At 38.3% G+C, this 19,155-nt stretch overlaps 1 protein-coding gene across 1 annotated transcript in view; it reads right to left on the bottom strand.

Moving 5' to 3' along the window:
- Window positions 1-12,415, bottom strand: part of shisa8b (shisa family member 8b) — a 29,708-nt gene extending 17,293 nt beyond the window's left edge. The window contains exon 1 of the mRNA XM_079852166.1: window positions 11,198-12,415. Within this exon, the coding sequence (XP_079708292.1) occupies window positions 11,198-11,757 (560 nt within the window). The 5' untranslated portion in view covers window positions 11,758-12,415. The remainder of the gene's footprint in view (window positions 1-11,197) is intronic.
- Window positions 12,416-19,155: the final 6,740 nt, after the last annotated feature.

The following is a 19,155-nucleotide window of genomic DNA, read 5'->3' as shown; positions in this document are numbered from 1 at the left end:
TGTGAGGAGACAAGAGTAATCATTTACCCAAACATTAGAGGGATGTCATTCAGGATTGAATCAAGAATGTGTTTATATTTACCGTTGAATTCTTATATTTGATTTGAGGTGACAGGAACTAGAATTGAAATTTCCAATTGAATTTTAGGAAGTACAATTAAAATTCTATTTTTAAATTTAGAAATGCACTACAATTCAAGGGTTTGGGGTCAATGTCTCTTAAACACTCACCAAGGCTGCATTTATTTGATAAAAAAAATACAGTAAAACAGTAATATTGTGAAATTATCATTTAAAATAATTGTTTTAATATATTTTAAAATATGATTTATTCCTGTGGTGGCAAAGCTGAATTTTCAGCATCATTACTCCAGTGTTCAGTGTCACATGATCCTTCAGAAATCATTCTAATGTGCTGATTTGGTGATCAATGTTGCTGAGTTGCTTAATATTTTTTTGGACCCTCTTTGGATTCTTTGATAAATGGAAAGTTTAAAAGAACAGTATTTATTTGAAATATAATTTTTTGATCAAGTCACTTTTGATCAATTTAATGTCCTTGCTTAATTTTTTGTTTATTTTCTTTCGTAAAACATAATTTTTCTGACCTCAAACATTTGAACAGTCGTGTATTTATACTAATTTAATCTGTGAGCCTCTCCACTGTAAGAATTTTTTTGTTTTTTTCTCATTGGACAGTGCAGAGTAACAGGAAAGTAGGGGGAGAGATAGGACAAAAAGATCAAAACATGACTCCGGCTGGAGTCAAACCCGAGTTCCCTTGAGCCAACAGTGCATATTTGTGTCATGGAATAGTGCACTACCATCTGCACCAATCAGTCTGACAGAAATATAAAATTTTGTGGTTTATGTTCTAATCTCATATAAAAGGTGAGATCAGAAAATGATTGGATCTCATTTTGCCGACATATTGTCATAGGGCATTTAACCAGAGCAGTACTGTCCATAAAAACCATATCCCTTCCCTGTTTTGCTGAAAAAAGTAAGGGTAAAGATCTGTAGCTATGGCAGGGCAATATCAGTATAACAGTGGTTTGGAGCTGTGAGTTCCGAGGCTGACAATCAGCATATTGTCATATTTTATCAATACTGTCATTTAGCATCTGCTGGCAGTCAACAGACGGTTTGTGTAGAAGGCAGTCAATGAATTCACACTCAATATGTTCTCTCTACACACTGGATGCACTTTAAATCCATTACACTAGTCACATTAAACAATAAATATGTCTAAGCAGTTAACAACTCTTGCCATTCACAGGACTGCAGTTATGTTGGCTTTGCCCTAGAGTTCCCGAACCCTTTCCTGCATCCCTGTGTCCTCCTGGGTGCTGTGTTCTTCAAATCCTTGACACTCCATTATTGTTCTATTTCCTACGGCCTCCACTTGCATCCCTAGTGAGCTCTCTAATTCTGTCCAACACCCTTTAACCAACAAGGGACTGTGATGAGATCTAATGTGATTGTCAAGCACAAGCGCACTGGCCTTTGGCCGGCCGATGCCAGTGGCAGTAGGCCATCACGGCCTAAGAAAAACAACACATCAGAAAGGCATGATAATATAGTCACCCTGGTGATGACTTCTTCCAGGGAAGACAGAAAAAGCATTTGCAGTGGAGCTGGGAAACAGATAGCAGTGCAATTGGATGGGAGCAGCCGTTCCTGTGCCATTTCCGTTTGCATCCCATCCTAGTGTTTTTGGAATTCTCTTGAGGAGAGTAAAACTCAACTCACACTAGAAGATAAACATCATCTGTTTGTTCTAGGTCTCTCTTGGGAGCTCACATGTATCAGTCATTGGGTAGGACAATGCTGGACAGCTGTTTTCCAATTTGTCCATGATATGGGTGCCTGAGCATTTTTGGTCTTTTTGGGATGACTCAGATGCAGTATAAAGGGAAAATACGGAATATGAGTTAATGTGAGAAATGGTAATGCTAATATGGCAGCTGTAGGATTTGAAGTTCTCTCTTTTAAGAACTGATCACAAGTTTGCTTTTTCTATATGCACATTTACTGGACCGGCCTTGGAATTTGTTTAAGTTATGGAAGCGATATATGACACATTGCTGTTAGTAAATAAATGTATCATTTGAAATATACAGAAGCCCTAAGAGGACACACGGTCATGGGAAAAAATATAAGAGGTGAGGAAAATGTATATTTCCGTGTTTTTGCATTCGCTTGCAAAGGTTTTGTGTTCCTCGCAGTTGTAATCGAAATTATTCAACCCCCATTGCATATCGGTTTATTGGCAAAATGTACTGACTTTCATCTGTTTGCAATGACCAAATCAAACAAAAGTAATTGAAATAGCTCAACACAACAAATATTTCAAGTGGTTTCCCCAAATTCACCTGAAAATGCAGCGTTTAATGACTTCTGCAGTCTCAGTATTATTCAACCCCTTCATGGCAAGCATCTTTAGTACTTAGTTGAACACCCTTTCGCTGTTATGACCTGCTGCAAATGAGATGTATAACCAGACACCAGCTTCTGGCAGCGTTTCTGAGGAATCTTAGCCCATTGCTCATGAGCAATGGCCTCCAGTTCAGAAATATTCTTGGGTTTGAATTCTGCAACCACCTTCTTTAAATCCCACCAGAGATTTTCTATGGGGTTCAAGTCAGGTGACTGTGATGGCCACTGTAGACTGTAGAATCTTCCAGGACTTCTTCTGCAACCAAGCCTTGGTGGAATTTGAGGTTTGCTTGGGATCATTGTCCTGTTGGAAGGTCCAATGACGCCCAAGCTTCAGCTTCCTCACTGACAGCATGAAGTTATCTCCTAGGATTTCCTGATAATTCAATGAATCCATCTTGCCTTCCACATGCTGCAGGTTTCCAGTGTCAGTGGATGCAAAGCAGCCCCAGAGCATCATCGAGCCACAATGCTTAACTGTAGAGAGAGTGTTCTTTTCAGCATGCTTCATACTTCTTCCTCCAGATGTGATCCATAGGGCTGAAAAGTTCCAGTTTTGTTTCATTGCTTCACAGAACAGAATCCCAATACTTCTGTGGTATTATAGGTTGAATAGGTTGAATAATTTCGATAACAACTGTATATACTATAATATATAATTATGTATTATATTCAATTATATATATTATTATAATTCAACTTAAAGGGGATTCGTTTGTTTGTTTGTTTGGGGGATCTGTAGAAATTCTAATAATAATACAACTTAAATAGGATAACATCTTTATTATTAAAATTATTATAATTAATACTATTTAATTGTTCATTTGTTTGTTGATAAAATATATTTGATAATTAATTTAAAAAAAAATATATATATATATATATATACATAATATATTATATACATAATCTTGACAAACATTTTGGAGATTTTGTCCTTTACCCATTCTTTTCCCATCCCATTTATATGCCTACACTGTGTACAAAAAAAAAAAATTGGTGCCATAATTGTTTGTGTATTGCATACATAAAAAATGGCTGACCTGTGGTTTTACCAAGATGGCCGTCAAGTGAACTGACTCGACTTCTGAAGGGACTTTTGAGATATGTCTGTTTTCCTGTTAATCAGTATGTGAGGCTTCCTTTCTAGATTTTTCTAATTATCTGTCTCTCTTATCAAGAGAATATGACAAATGCTGTGTGTTTACCAGCTAGCGCTTTCATGTTGTTAAGGGGATAACAACTTAAAATCTTTTGGTGGTTGTTTTCATTCATGTCGACATGATTGTCCTCATTGAGGGTGATTTTTAGGATGTTCCATGCTTATGCTCAGACGTCTAAAGTCATTGCCTCCAGCTTTACTAGACGTCCTGCTGGGCTTTCACCCTTTGCCTCGGTGCATACAGACTCAATCCTGACTCCCGCTGCCATGATGTCTCATTCACACACTGAATATGAGTTGCAGAGAGTGACACAGTATTTCTCCCATAACACAGACTAGTATGTTTAGAAAAAAAGTATGGGCCAGTGTCGCGTAAACAGTGTAGGAGATCTGATAAAAAGGGCATCCTGGGATAGCGCCACTGAGTCCTTCCTGAGGGGTTCAGTTCTGGCAGTCGACCATGCTAGGTCAGAAGCAGTGCTATTTGACATGATTGTTCAATCACAATAGGGCCAATTTGTATCATCCTATGTCTCTCTCAGGCCTTGTTCACACTAATAGGTTTTCTTTTGAAAACGCATATTTTTCTCTCCATTTTGGCCTTCCGTCTACACCGAGACTGCATCGAATTTATATTTATGTAGACGTAGCCTCAGTCACTAAATCATCATTCTGTTCCTATTGCAGATAATGGTGCATTTTTTTCTTACAAACTGCCTCAGGGTTTGCTTTGTAAAGAAGCTACTTAACTTCTACTTAACTCAGATTACACTATAGGCCAGATTTACATAACAGGGCAAATTAGCGTGAGAGTGCAATTCCATAAAAGTGCGGATGGGAGTGGAAAGTTCTGCACTTAATATAATGACGACATGCAAATTAAAGAAGACAGGATCATTTCCATAATGACCAACGTAATCTACCAAGAGAAAATTAGCATAGCGGTGCAAACAAGCAGAAATGAAAGCTCTAGCGTAAGTTCTGCCAGGAAAACTCAATTGTTACGTCACTTATTACCTTCGCATCTAACCAATCGTGTTCTAATACTTGTAGTTTAAAAGATCGGTACTTCCACATGTCTGAGTTCGCAGATGCTGACGCCAACATTCACCTCCATCCTCCCCACCACCACCAGGATGGTCCCTGCCCATTCCTCCCATTGGGTCGGCTGCGCCCCTGCCTTCGTCTTCAGGCTTTTACCCTCTGATTGCGAGCTACGGACGGACTTCATAACACAATACTTGCTTGCTGGGCTGTTAATAAATTAATGCTTGTTACGTAATTTTGCCTCCCGAGTCTTTCTGGTAGAACTGCTAATAATTAGGTGATCTACAGTACTAACAACACAGGCACAAAATGGGTTAAGACAGGCGTTTTGGGGTATTAAATAATTCCACAAATACCAGTAAATTGACTAGCGCAAACCTTAGTAAATCACCTTGCATGATTAATTTAAATACTCTCATCCCATAAATGTTGTGTCTGGAAGGGAAACTCCTACAAATGCATATGCATATAGTGAATCTGGCCTTATGTGTAAGAACTGAAATTTGTTTGGCTTTATTTCAATTCTTTGGCATACATGAGTACAAAACAATGGGAGCCTAAAGAGGTTCACCCTTTTAATAAAGAGCTGATATACCCAACTAACACAAATTACAGAACAAAGTCTTTTTGATTCAAATGAATAGTTATGGTTGTCTCACTTAATTGTAATAATCATTACTATATAATTTAGTGTAGTAATATAACCGGTTGCAGCGCAGTCATTCCAATGAGAGCTTGTACATGCAGCCCTGTCACATTTCCTCTGTTTTATCCTGAACAGGGTTCTGTATCTTTGGATATGTGTTGAGTGATTTTATCAGCAATTATTCTTAGAATGCCATATCTAATTATATTGCGGGAGGAACAGCTTCGCCTCGCTTAATGCTATGTAGAACTGAATTACTCTTATAATGTGTAACCCGCAGAAAACCAATTAGTCAAATTCACATTGTGCCATCCCAATAGCCCCTCATGTCATTTACTTAATGTGCAGTTTAATGTGAAATAATTTGCACACTATTTCTATTATACTTGCAGCAGAAGTTTAGGGAATTATTCATAGTGATATTTCTTACTTTGGTAAAAACATTTTTATAGACAATTTTATTGACATGGTAAAAACGTTACATTGCCAAAGCATTAGAAATGTATGCCTGTTTCCCAATGCCAATTTCCGGTAGTTGGTCCTGTCCTGGTTGCCCTTTTGTCATCCTCTCTCTATCTTTTCGTCTCAAGTGTAATGGAGTAGGGTTGTGAAATTTTTCCTCTTTATCCTTTTACTCTAAACAACTACCACTAAATTAGGTGACCCCCCTCCCTGAGGTTTTCTAGCTTTTACAAGAAATGTGGTCAGATATTTCTATTGTAAGAGTCAGAAAGTTTTGCATTAGATCATCATGTCACCCAGAGGGCAAATTTAGAGATAGAGAAAAGTCCAAAGAAAGCGGTAATGAGTAGTTTGTCAGAGATCATAGACCCTCACTTTAGCCTCAGAGGAACAGGAGGGCCTTGAAGTCACGATGGAGATGAGAGAGAGGCGGGGGAGCCAGGAGGACGCAAATGTCAGTGCACACCCACTAAGACTCAACCATGCGAGAGAGACGTCTTCAGAATAAGAGAGACACAAAGACACACTTGTACATACACATTAACACACAAACACAGCTACGAACAGCCACATCTCATTCATGTCAATTGAGTTCAGACAGTTTGGAGCCACAGGAAAGACACAGGTTAAAGCTCAGGGGTTTAAAGGTGGAGAGGGGGAGCTGGAGGAGAAGTATTCAGCTTGATCCCTCCTCTCACTTTGTCCTTCTCTCCTTCCATTTTTCAAAAAGTAAACCTGAATTTATCTCCAGACAAACAGTTTTTACAGAGACTCGCATATACGAGCTCTGATTTGAATGTGTCAGTACATTTCCTTTGCATTATAGTCTCATAGTCAGAGACTTCATTTTTACAGGTCATGGGGTTTTCAGACTTTTTATTTGTCAAGGACACCCCAGATATGGAGATATAATGTAATTGCAAACAAAGGCAATACTTTCATGAATGCAGCATTTAAGTAGTAATAAATACAGTAGAGTTTAATTATGATGACAACTGAATTAGGGCTGTCAAACGATTAATCGCGATTAATCGCATCCAAAATAAAAGTTTTTTTTTACATAATACATGTGTGTGTACGGTGTATAATTGTTTTCTATATATAAATACACACACATGCATGTATATATTTAAGAAATATTTGCATGTATATACTGTGTATATATATTTATATTATATATAATTTATATTATATAAATATTTTATATATAAATAACACATTTTCTTAAATATATATATGCATGTGTGTGTATTTATATATAGAAAATAATTATACTCCGTACACAGACATAAATTATGTAAACACAAACTTTTATTTTGGATGCGATTAATCGCGATTAATCGTTTGACAGCCCTATTATTATTATTATTTTTTGCCTATAATACAATATATAACCATTTTTAAATGTGATGCTTTAAATGTTTAAATTATTTTAAATTCAATTCAGATTCCTTTGTTTAGCGCTTTTCATAATATCACTGCAAAGAAGCTGTATAGAAAATAGTGCCAATGTACTTTTACTTATTACTGTTAACACATTTCGAAAAATATTTTTTCTCAATTTTCCACAGCCTCAACCAAGCCTTTGAAGGCATGCAAGTAGACCTACAATCAATAAAAAATGCAACTGCACTTGACTGTGAGACTTGAGTTTTAAGCAAATGATCTGTGAAAGTGTGATTGGAATGTGAATGTGTGGTTATTTTACACACTTTTTTTTAGTCTACAATACTTAAAGAAACGATTTTTAGGTTAAGTCTGACTCAAAATGATGTGCCCTCTTCTGATCCAGAAGGTCTCACATTATGTAAATGTGATATCTCAAAGATCTCAGCCCCTCCGGACACCCGTATGGTGGAATACTCTGCCCAGCATGCTGATTCTTTCCTTTAACTGTGGATGGGATATTGTATGGTTCAGAATCTTGCCTTTGGTCTCGGCAAGCTGCTTAAGATGTGATCTGAATCATGGATTTCAGTATCACTGCTGGAATCCACAGTGCATTATGTCTCACATTATCATGACTCACATTCTCTGTGTGGTCTATATTATTTTGTCCCCAATGATTTAGTATGTCCTTCATTGTTCAGCAATGATACACATTTATAGGAATATATATAGGCCATTTCTGTGCTCACATAACAAAACTATGATCAAAGTGTAGATTGTATAAGTTTAGCCTGATTGATAAATACTGCTTTCCTCTTCCCCAATTAAGTAAGGGTTAGAGATTTTCATGGAATTTGACATACTGGTATAACATTCAAATATTAAAGTCCCCCTATTATGCTTTTTCGAATATTATACCTTTTGTATAATATAGCTGTTTATAAATGTAAAAGGTCTGCAAAGTTGCACGATAAATTAAGTTTATCTCCTAAATGAAAGTAATTCCAGTCTTCCTTCCTGCACAAACCTGTGTAGGTTTAAAAAAAAATGGCATAATCCCATCCAATGGTGTTCATTGGCTGCCCGTGAACAGCATATACTTCAAACATTGTAGTAGCTGAGGCCTGGAAGAGTTTGGTGCGTGTTTTCGACATGTTGAGAAGACGCTGTTTTCTGCACTGTGCTGTCCACTTTGCACTTATAATAGATGTCTTGAATTGATATAGTAAAACAGATGCCATCATTGCTGTTCTTATCACAAGTGCTGAGGAAAATCCAGAGCTAAAATTCAGATATGGTAATGAGCGTATCATTTCTGACATGAGCTGTAAGCGGTAGACCAATCACAACAGACTGGGTTATTTGACCAATCGGAGAAGAGTAGGCTCTCGGAAATCGAGGTTTAGAGAGACCGAATCCTTTATCGAACCATTTCAGACTCTGTAAGAAATGAGGTGATGCAGCAATATATATTATGAATAAACTGTTTTTGTCCCTATTGTAGGAGACCTCCAAAACAAAATTAAGAACCTCTAAATCATAATAGGGGCACTCTAATGGCTCGTTTCCACTGAGCAGTACGGTACGGTTGAAAAGGCATGGCTGAAAATTAAAGTGGGAAATTATTTAGGAGCCCAATTCAACATCTGAGCAATTGTTTGTGCTTCTTTTTAATGGTGTGAATGGAAATTTATAAGTAAGAAGTCTAGAGCAGCAGTAGCATCAAAAAGAGTTAATCTGTAGAGAAGTTGGTTTAATTTTAAAGCAGAGTGTTAATCTCAAGAGAACTCTTAATCTTGTAAGAAGAGTTAATCTGGTGTGCAGTTTTTAGCGTGTAGGAAATCTTGGAGAGGTGTTAACCTCAGAAAAATGATAATCTTCGGATGAATATTTTTCGTCCTCCGCATGTGTTCATCTAGATAGGGCTGTTCGCATTATTGGGTCATTTCATGTCTAAAATGGAGTTGCGGCAGAATCCTGAGAGAATTATAAATTGTCTGTATTTTGTTTTATTGCTCATGGCAGGTAATTTGATATTAATAAAGGGATTTTGAATATTTAGATCAATGAGAACAAAAGGTTTGATTTGACATTTGGAGGAAATTGAGACATAAGAAGAAATATTCTAGCTGAATGGGGTTAGCTTTTTAATGCATCGATGGCATGAATATTAAAATAACCCTAGGACAATACTTTGCAGGTTTTCTTCAACTCTTTTCTTGTACATATGATTGTTAAATTCAGAAAAGCAGCTTACATATTAATGGCTTTAGTCTTGGCTTTATCCTGCACTACTTTGCTGTATCTGATACAGATGATAAGACTGGCCAAAATATCCTAGACCAAAATAGCTTTGGTTTACCAACACACTCTGAACGTAATAATACGAACATACAATTAGCACTTTTAACATAAAAACATACCGACTTCTCTGAGTCTTTAGCTCTGTTACAAAACCTAGTGAGCGGTCTACCTAGACAGCATTTTAAAAACATATGTCTGCTTCAGGCACAAAGGCTATTAAAAAAGGTGCACTCAAAAATGGTCCCACAAGGGGAGTTTTACAGTGATGCCATAGAAGAAACATTATAGAACCTTTCAGTGAACTTTCTTAGTGTGAAGAACATTTTAATAAAATATTCCACTATAAAAACCTTTTGTGCAATGGAAATGTTCAATGGATGTTACCGGATCATCATGGAACCATATATGTGTAAAAGATCCACTGGAGGCAAGTATAGTAGAGAACCCAAGTGCATTATTTATTTAAACAAAACAAGATTAAAGATTAAACCATGGCATGGCATGAACTTAACCAACATTGGTCACAGGAAACAATACTTGACCAAGACACATGGCAAACATGAGGGCTTAAATACACAGACTAATTACAAGACAAGGGACACCTTGTGACCAATGATCAGACAATTGACCAATGACAAGAAACACGGCAGGATCACATGACAAACAGGGAAACACATGACAAGACACAGAAACATGACAATGACAAAGCCAAAACGTGACAATATGCTCACATTGTCTAAGACAACCTCATAAAGATATACTTACGTGTTTGCGGAGAAGAAAAATAAGTAAACTACTAGAAATGCATTGAATGTGCATATATTTCAAATCTTAAAAGTATATATATAGATATTTAAAAACTTGCAGAAATAAAAGTGTACTCTTCACAACTATAGTTGTTAACACACTTAATACACATTATAAAAAAAATCACTTTTTAAGAATTAAAAATTAAAAATTTTACTTTACAGTACATTTTAAATCATTATGTTTTAAGCCTATCCCCAGACTAAAATGCATGTATAAGCTGTTTTAACTAAAAGCAACTTGAACTGACATATTAAATGTCAGTGTTTTGTCTCAAGATGCACACTAGTAATGTTTTTTTCTAAGGCATGTTTATTAAAGCTATTAAATTTCCTAATTGAACTAAGATCTAATCCTGGTTTAATCTAAGCCCTGTCTGTGAAACCAGGCCTTAAAGATATACTTACGTCTTACTTAAGTGGGTCAAAAAGCACTCTTAAGTTCAACTAATTGCATTTAATTTAAATTTATAACTATAACTTTCAACTATAATAAATTTAAATTTAATTGTAAATAACATTACTTTCGCACTTAAGTATATCCTTTTAAAGTATATCATTTCAGCTGCTCCATTACAAGCACTCTTTTTAAAAGCATGCTAAAGTGTAGGCTACTTCTTTTTCACAAAGGTGTCCTAGAATGAATTGTGAAAATGTCCAAGAAATATCAGTTATAAAAACACAAAAAGTATTAAATGACTATTTTACATAATGTGTGCTTTGTATTTTTTATAGTATTGTGATGGTTAGCGGTAACCAAGTTTAGCGGTAAGCTCTGTTGGAATCAATTGTGAGTAGTCACCCGTTTGTTTAATTAAGAGAGCACTATTTTTGTAGCATGTAGTTATTGGACCATTTCAGATTAGTCCCTTATGGGGGTACAATTTTATTTAGGATGTAGAGCAGCTCACTATATTTTGTTTGTTTTTAAATACTACTCACCTGGAGCTACTTAGATCGTTCTGGCCTCCCCGGCTCTTCTCCAGCCCCAGTTTGGTGAAGATTCCCACCAGGACCATGATGGCCACCACACCACAGATGATGTACACAATCATGTGAGTTCGATCCCGCTCATGGTCTGGCTGCACCTCAGTGTTGGTGGCCACAGGTTTTCCAGTGTTGGCCCAAATGGGAGTATCATAGTTGGAGCAGGAAGTCTGATCCAGTCGCTGCTGACGGAACTGGCAGCAGAACCGGTAGTAACAGGTGCCGCAACAGTACAAGAAGATACCTGCGTTACAATTAAAGGGAGGGTCCCACTGGCCCATCACATCATAGTAACCCCGGCAACGGGTGCCAGTGGACGGCACAGTATCCTCCTCCACCTCTCCAGGTGTGGTCAAAGTTGGAGACCCCTCTGATGTCACAGAAATCAACAAAGGATCTAAGGTCTGATTGGCTGTTTGGATGTCCATATCAGTAGAAGTCTCGTCCTGTGCTTTAGCGGCCCGTCCCAGAATGGCAGTGAGCAGAAGATGAAGTAAAAAACTATTTCCAGCCATGCTTCACCCGACACACTGCACTCAATGATTTACCTCACTTTGAGAGTGAAGATACCCAAGAAATGATTCTTAAAAGAAGAATTCTTGAAAGTGTTGAATGACTTTTATTGTCATACAACTAGATATAGTTAAGAGAATATTTCAAATAATTTAGAGGAAAAAAAAAACATTTAAAATTGTGTTTTTAGAATGTTTAGAATATTCATTTGTTTAGGTTTTTTTTTTTTTTACAAATTAATAAATGTGTTTATTTCAGAATTGTTTCAATGAAATAAAAAAATGCACTGTTAACAGGAAAAAAGTATTCCTTCAACAATTAAAAAAGGAAATAGTTACTGAAAAGTGGTATAAAATAGTTACTGAAAAGTGGAATAAAATATTAGTTTCTTTAATTGCAACTGCATTACCTTTGTACTTTCAGAGAGAAAATAAATACTTGGCCCTGGTCCTGTCCAGATATGCGTCTCATTTTATTTTTCCCATTGTAGTTCAACACTTGTTCTCAGTGCTCACCAGTACTTCCTTTTCAGTTTTCTTTTCACCTCTGTAAACAAGCAGTCGCAGTAATTTGCCATAAAAAAAATCCTTTCCAGTGGAGCGAGTGAACCCACAGACAGGTGTTTTAATCCACAGCGATCCACTCAGAGTGCTGTCTCTGAGCCTTGTGAAAGGCAACAGTTCAGGATTTAAATGAAAACTCCTCCCTTCTGTTCTCAGCATATCAGAGAGAGAGAGAGAAAGAGAGAGAGAGAGAGAGAGAGAGAGAGAGGGAGAGAGATTTTCCATCCAGCTGCTGGTTATAGTGTGAAAGGAGAGGAGACAGTACACTACTGAAGGGTTTAGTTCACAGGCTTTTATAGATACTGAAGAAAATTATTATTTTATTTTTTTTCCAATTGAGAGTGAAGAAGAACATGCAAAATGGGAAAATAAATATTTAATTATAAATATTGTACATTATTATCTTATTGTAAACAATTTATATTATAATGTATTGTATATGATACATCATTTGGTTTTGCAGCAGTCTGATCTCACCATTTATAATGTTCATTTGAACAGCCTGTTCTTGATGTCTCAACCATCCCGTCTAGTAGGGCTGCAAGATTAATCGCAATTAACATGAAATCCCGTTTAAACCAATTTGGCTTATTTCGATTATGAAATCGCAAAGGCTGCGATATTTTTTTTATGTGCAGCTTGTCAGGGACGTACTGCTCTCTGATCAGTAGTAAATGCTGCTCCATCTGAAAGCACTGCGAGTTTGAGTTGCTTATAACGTGCATTTGAAAAAGCAACACGCGTCATATATCTTTCCAAACATAAGAAGCATTTATGAACCTCTTGTCCAACAAAAGACAACATTTAATAAATCAATCCAAAACATTTCAATCTTCTGTTTATTCAGCTACAGCAATAGTATGATGACCATAGGGATTTCCTGGAATGACCTGCGTTATTTATTTGGGCATATTTGGCGTGTCTGCGTGAGAGCGCCCACTGGCTTTCAAATGGAGCAGCATTTACTGCTGATCACAGAGCCATGCTGCACTGACAAGCTGCACATAAAATTATCGCAACTTTTGCCAAATAGTGTGCAGTTTCATTTCGATTAAACATGCAGTCCTACTGTCTAGCAGAGACTAGGATGCTTTGGGGAACGCCTCCAGTCTGACTGGTGTCTGAAAGCGAGAATAACATTGGCCGGCGACAGCCTATGACTATCACGTCAACAATTTATTTTGTCTTAAGAATCTGTTTGTTTATGTATGTGTGAAACCATGGGTGCTCAAATTCTCAAATTATGCTTCCTCATTTCCTCGCTCCTCCGTCCTCCAGCCTGTGACCCGGAAACCGATCTAATTGCAATCGATCAAAAACCGATCTAACTGGAGGCGAGGAACGAGGAGTGAGGAAGCTTCCTGAGGAGTCATGGGCGAAGATTCACTCATGGGCGAGCGTTATTTCGCACTATTTTGCAAACCCTTCCTAGTCGAAGGCTCCTTCGTGAAAGTTGGAGTCTAGAGAGCCCGTTTTTCCCTCAGGTTTGACTGAAGAGCAGAACCCTCCCCCTGAGTCAGGTCGTGACGCAGGCTACTCCAGTCCCTGGGATGAGCTCTTTCGATCTCGAGAACCTGACGGGAAGTGGGTTTTTCGCCCCAGTTTGTGAACCCTTCTTTGTTATAAGGCACCTTCGGAAGTGTCTGGGGTCTTGAGATCCTACAAAGACATTTGTTTTCAAGTGATCGCAATTAGCACTCAGCTGGCTCCCCTTGATGACAATGTATTCATGGTTGAGTGTACGTGGAATCCTTAATTGTTGCTGGAGTCACAGTTGAGCATTTATAATGGTGGCCTAGCCCCCTTATACTTTCTTGTGACTTGCCAACCAAGGAAGCCTCGGAGGTCTTCTGTGGCCTCATTTATAAACGTTGCGTACGCACAAAAGAAGGCATACGCCGCTCTCTACGCAATAATTGGTATTTATAAAAAGCAAACTTGACGGGAAAATGTGCGGTCCTTCACGCAAACTCTGACCCAGGCGTACGCACAAAAATGGTTGAAATGAGAAATGGCGACACCGTCGGCAGATGGAAGAAACACGTGAAAGTGTGAGAAACTGTAGAACGTTGTGTAAAAGAAATGGCAATACTGCCTCTCATAAATAACACGAAGACTTCACAAAGCAAGTCTTACAATTAAAAGCCTACACGAACACACGTTTGATCGATCTGCAGTGTAAAACAAACAAAATCAAACGAAGATTACAACAGAAATGCAAATTAACACATATTTGCAAAAAGAAAAGTGAAATATGTTCTGCAATAATATTGGCATGTTATGCAATTCATCCTCTGGCGATGGAGCGCTAGACGCTTTTTTGCATCGACTTTGATGTCCGACCATTTCTTTTTTATTTTGGCCACGGTCCGAGGTTGTGAGGCTGCAGCATTAACGGCGTCTGCAACCTTTTGCCACTCAAGTGCCTTTTTGGCATTAGTAATGCCCACACTGTGCCCTCCAAACAACATTTTACTCTTTTCCACCTCGCCAACGATAATTTCTACTTCACATTGAGTGAAGTTACGTTTCTTGGTTTTCCTCTCTGTGTTTGCCATGATTTCGCAATCGATGAATATTAACTTGTGGGTGTTTCACAGACTATTTATGGGCAACTATGGGCATGACATGAAGCCGCAAAAGCTGCGCTACATTTAGAATTGATTGTGATTTATAAAGGGAAAACTGCGTAGGATGTGCGTGCGCACGGTTTTATAAATCCAAATATTTCTGTGAGTACGCACGTCCTATGTTTCATCCGTACGCCACTTCTGACGCAAATCCTAAGCAAAGTTTTATAAATGAGGCCCCTGGTCTCTGGATTCCAACAGGAAGTTGTCTGTTCGCCTTGTTCAAACCTCTCCTCTTGTACTGCATTTCTGAGAGTGCTAGAGCCTAGTTACAGTTTTAACAATGGTTTTAGATAGCCTTAGCTGGTAGCTCTGATTGGTCATTTAAGATGAGTATGGAGTTGAACCTTCTTAGTTATGGGCAAGGTCCTCTGCTCCCTGTAATGAGCTTGTTCTGACTTCAGCATCATTCCGCTATAGATAGTGACATTGAGTGGTATGGTTCTCTGTGAGTCTCCTTGGTGGAACTGTAGTGAAGGTGGGCCTTGCTAGGCTTTCTCTCGCTTTAGAGATTCGTCCTGCTAAGGCCTCTGCCCCCGGAGCTCCTCTTGGATAGCAGTATCGAGTTGTCAGGCTCTTTTTTGAGCCTCCTTGGTAAGCAGTCCTTAGTGTAGAACGTATTTAGGCCTCCTCTCACTTCAGAGAGTCGTCACACTGAGACCTCTGCTCCCCAGAGCTCCGCATAAAATAACATGTCCAAGTTGCATGGCTCTCTGTGAGCCTCCTTGGTGATGTAATCTTTTAGCATAGAGCATAGTTAGGCTTCCTCTTGCTATAGATGGTCGTTATGCTGAAGCATCCACTCTTAAAGCTCCTTGAAGGCAGTGGACTGGGTTTTAGGCTCTTTTTTTAGCTTCCCTGGTTAACTGTCTTCAAGGTGGGCGTTGCAAGGTCTCCTCCCCTAGAGATCCGCCTGGATGGCAGTATCAAAGCTTTTGTAAGCCTCCCTGGTAAGCAGTCCTTGGCAGGCACGTGCACACATAGACATCAAAGGGGGCTTGAGCACCTGCCCTTTTTATTCCTGGAGAGAAAGTGCCCTTTTTTCTGGGGTGCTTTTTTTCTATTTTTGAAAAATAATATATATTCCTGTTTGCGCACAGCTTCCCTGTCAAACAAATATATTTATTGAATTAATTAATAATAATTTAGCCGTAAATAAAATGACCCACATGATGACCTTTCACCTCATTCCTCACGCTGCACGCACATTTTTTTTTTTTTCGCGCGGCTATGCGCACCATAGACATCATGATGTCTATGATGCGCACTACCAGAGGATGTCTTCAAATCTGTGGCTGCTGGTAAGTGGCGATTCATTCTCAGCGAAGTGATTTTGATGTTCGTTTACTTATTATTATTATTTTACAAGGACGACGTGAAGAGAGCATGCAGAGATGTTGTTTATATTGCTGTGTGTAACGTTAGGCTATAGAAGTAACTGTTTTCCTGAATGCCATCAAGATTGAAACCGAGACTGATTTCATAGCAGGTCAATAAACAAATAGTTAAAATTAAGTCACTTACATTTTAGACGCAATGACTATTTTTGTTCTGTTTCAGCAGCGAAAATAGTTCCAAACAAAGATCACTGCAGAACCACAGCGCATCTCACAGCAACACTTGTTGCATTACTGAATGATTCAGCATTTTGAACGAATCGGTTGAGTCAAAGATTCAATTACCCATTCATAAACTGCCTCATTCTGAATAAATCAGCCGTTTGAATGAATCGTTTGAATGAATGACTCAATGACTCGCTCATTAAGACGGTCGCCTGCCGCCTCCTACTGGCGGTTTAGTTTTATAAAGTAGGCTATCATTCTTTTCAACATTCCTTATTTGTATATTCAAAAATATTTAAAATAATCCAAATTAATACAGTTATAATTTTTCAATGTTAATTATTTAATTTGATTGGTAACAGGCGTGTCTTATTATTTTAATTGAATATATTGATCAAATTTGAGAATTTGAAATGAAAGATGGAGCATACATTTAATAAAATTAGTGGAAAAATGCCCTTTAAAAGGTACAAAAAATTTGTGTTTTCAAAGTGATGTAATGAAACATTGACAATTTAAGTTTGAAGGGAGAAAAGCCACTGTTTAGGCTATTAAGGAAATGTAATTTTGCCAAAAGAAGAACTATTATTTTAAATAAATGTTCGTTTTAAATCAGCCTACTTCAGTGTGATATGTTACCGTATTATCATGTTTAACACTGAGAATTTGAATAACTGTAATGTGATGATCAGATGCAGATATCTAAATCAAAGAATATGGCCGGTTTTGCGGGTGGATTATTTATTTTTAACAGTGGATTCGGGTGACTCAAAGTGCACCAAATTAATGAATTTATCTTTAAAATGTACAAAATTTTCTTGCGGGGGGGCATGCCCCCGGACCCCCCTAGAGATACCAAGCTCCACCAACAAAAATAATGTGGGAAACACATTAGGCTATATGATGATCTACAAAAAAATACTAATTTAATTATCTTATTATTAAAATACATTATTAGGATTTTTACCACCTCCGCCTCATTTTGAGGCTGTAAAAACCCTGTTACTGTATTTTGATCACAGCCCTATTTAAAGCCTTGTTCCATGTGCCCCCTTTTATACTTTGAGCACCTGCCCCTCCAGAGGTCTCTGCACGGCCCTGGTCCTTGGTGTAGAGCATAGTTAGGCCTCCTCTCGCCTAGAGAGCCATCTTGGTGAGGCCTCCGTTCTTAGAGCTCATTCTGGGATGTCACGGCAGGTTGTATAGCTCTCTGTGAGCCTCCTTGGTGGAACCATCCTTAGGAGAGTGTTGTTAGGATTCATCTCCATTTAGAGAGTCATCATGCTTAAACCTCTGCTCCACAGAGCTCCGCTTTGATAGCAGTATCGAGTTGTCAGGCTCATTTGGGAGCCTCCTTGGTAAGAAGTCCTTAGCGCAGAATGTAGTTAAGCCTCATCTCATTTTAGAGAGTCATCTTGCTGAAGCCTCCATTCGTGGAGCTCCCCTTGGATACCATCAGGTTGTTGGCTCCTTGCGAGCCTCCTTGATATTTGAGTGTTGCTAGGTCTCCTCTCATTTTGAGAGTGGTTTTCTTGAGACCTCCACTCGTCAGGGGTAGTGTCCCCTGAAGTGACAGATAGGATATTCCTTATCCTTGGCTACATTCCCTTGAAGGTATTTGGAAGAATACCAGGCCCTGAGCTCTGCCCGCGGGGTATGTAGCTGGGGATCCTGGCCCTAGGGAATTGAGTCACAGCAGTCGCTAGTGCGTACCATCCAGGATGGGGAATAGTGACTTCGGACCTAGCTCTATGGAGTCATTGACTTTATGTCAGCTGCTTCATCCTTCAGCATGGCGGAGTGTGTATTTGTTCCCCAAAGCGTCCTAAGTCGCAGTTGGAGTTCCCATTCGACAGGGAATGTCTTGGGTTTCGATTGTAACCATGGTTCCCTGAGAACGGGAACCATGTAGTAGTTCTTGTTGCCATGATTTGGGTATGCCTGCCCACATCTCCTTCAGACAAAAGAAGTTGTTGACGTGTACTACAGGAACCCTGTTATACTCTGGTTGCACCGGTAGTGACATCATAGGCTGTCGCCGGCCAATGTTATTATCGTGTTTAGACACATGCTTCAGACATTGTCCTAAGACATCGTCCTGTGTCTCATTCCCCTTTTCAGGGAACCATGGTTACATTCGTAACCCGAGACATTTTCACAACCGACTTGGGGTCAGTAAAATTTATATTTTTTAAAGAAGTTAATACTTTTTCTCAGTAAAGATGCATTAATTTGATCAAAAGTGACAGTAAAGACATTTTAAATTTAAAAAAAATGTTATTTCCACACTGATTTCTCAAGAATCATGTGACACTGAAAATTGGAGTAATGGCCGGCTGCTGAAAACTCAGCTTTTGCACAGGAATAAATTACTTTTTAAAATAGAAAAGTTATTTTAATGATATTTCTCAATATTACTATCACAGTGGGTTGAACACACAGGAGGTTTCAGGAGTAAGACCACATAAAGACACTACCAGACAAAGAAACTGAATGAACACAGGGTTTACAGTTTTTTTTTAAATGCTTACACACTAAAAGTGGTACTTGAGGCCCACTTAGCAAAACAATTTACTCAAATATCTAATCTTCAGACAGAGTCTGCAAAACTGCAAGCACATTATCTGCTTTATACTCAGTTTGCA

Source organism: Squalius cephalus (assembly GCF_949319135.1).
Source record: "Squalius cephalus genome assembly, chromosome: 19".
Taxonomy (NCBI): Eukaryota; Metazoa; Chordata; class Actinopteri; order Cypriniformes; family Leuciscidae; genus Squalius; species Squalius cephalus.
The sequence above is the reverse complement of the archived record's forward strand: the minus strand, read 5'-3'. Positions and strand labels throughout refer to the sequence as shown.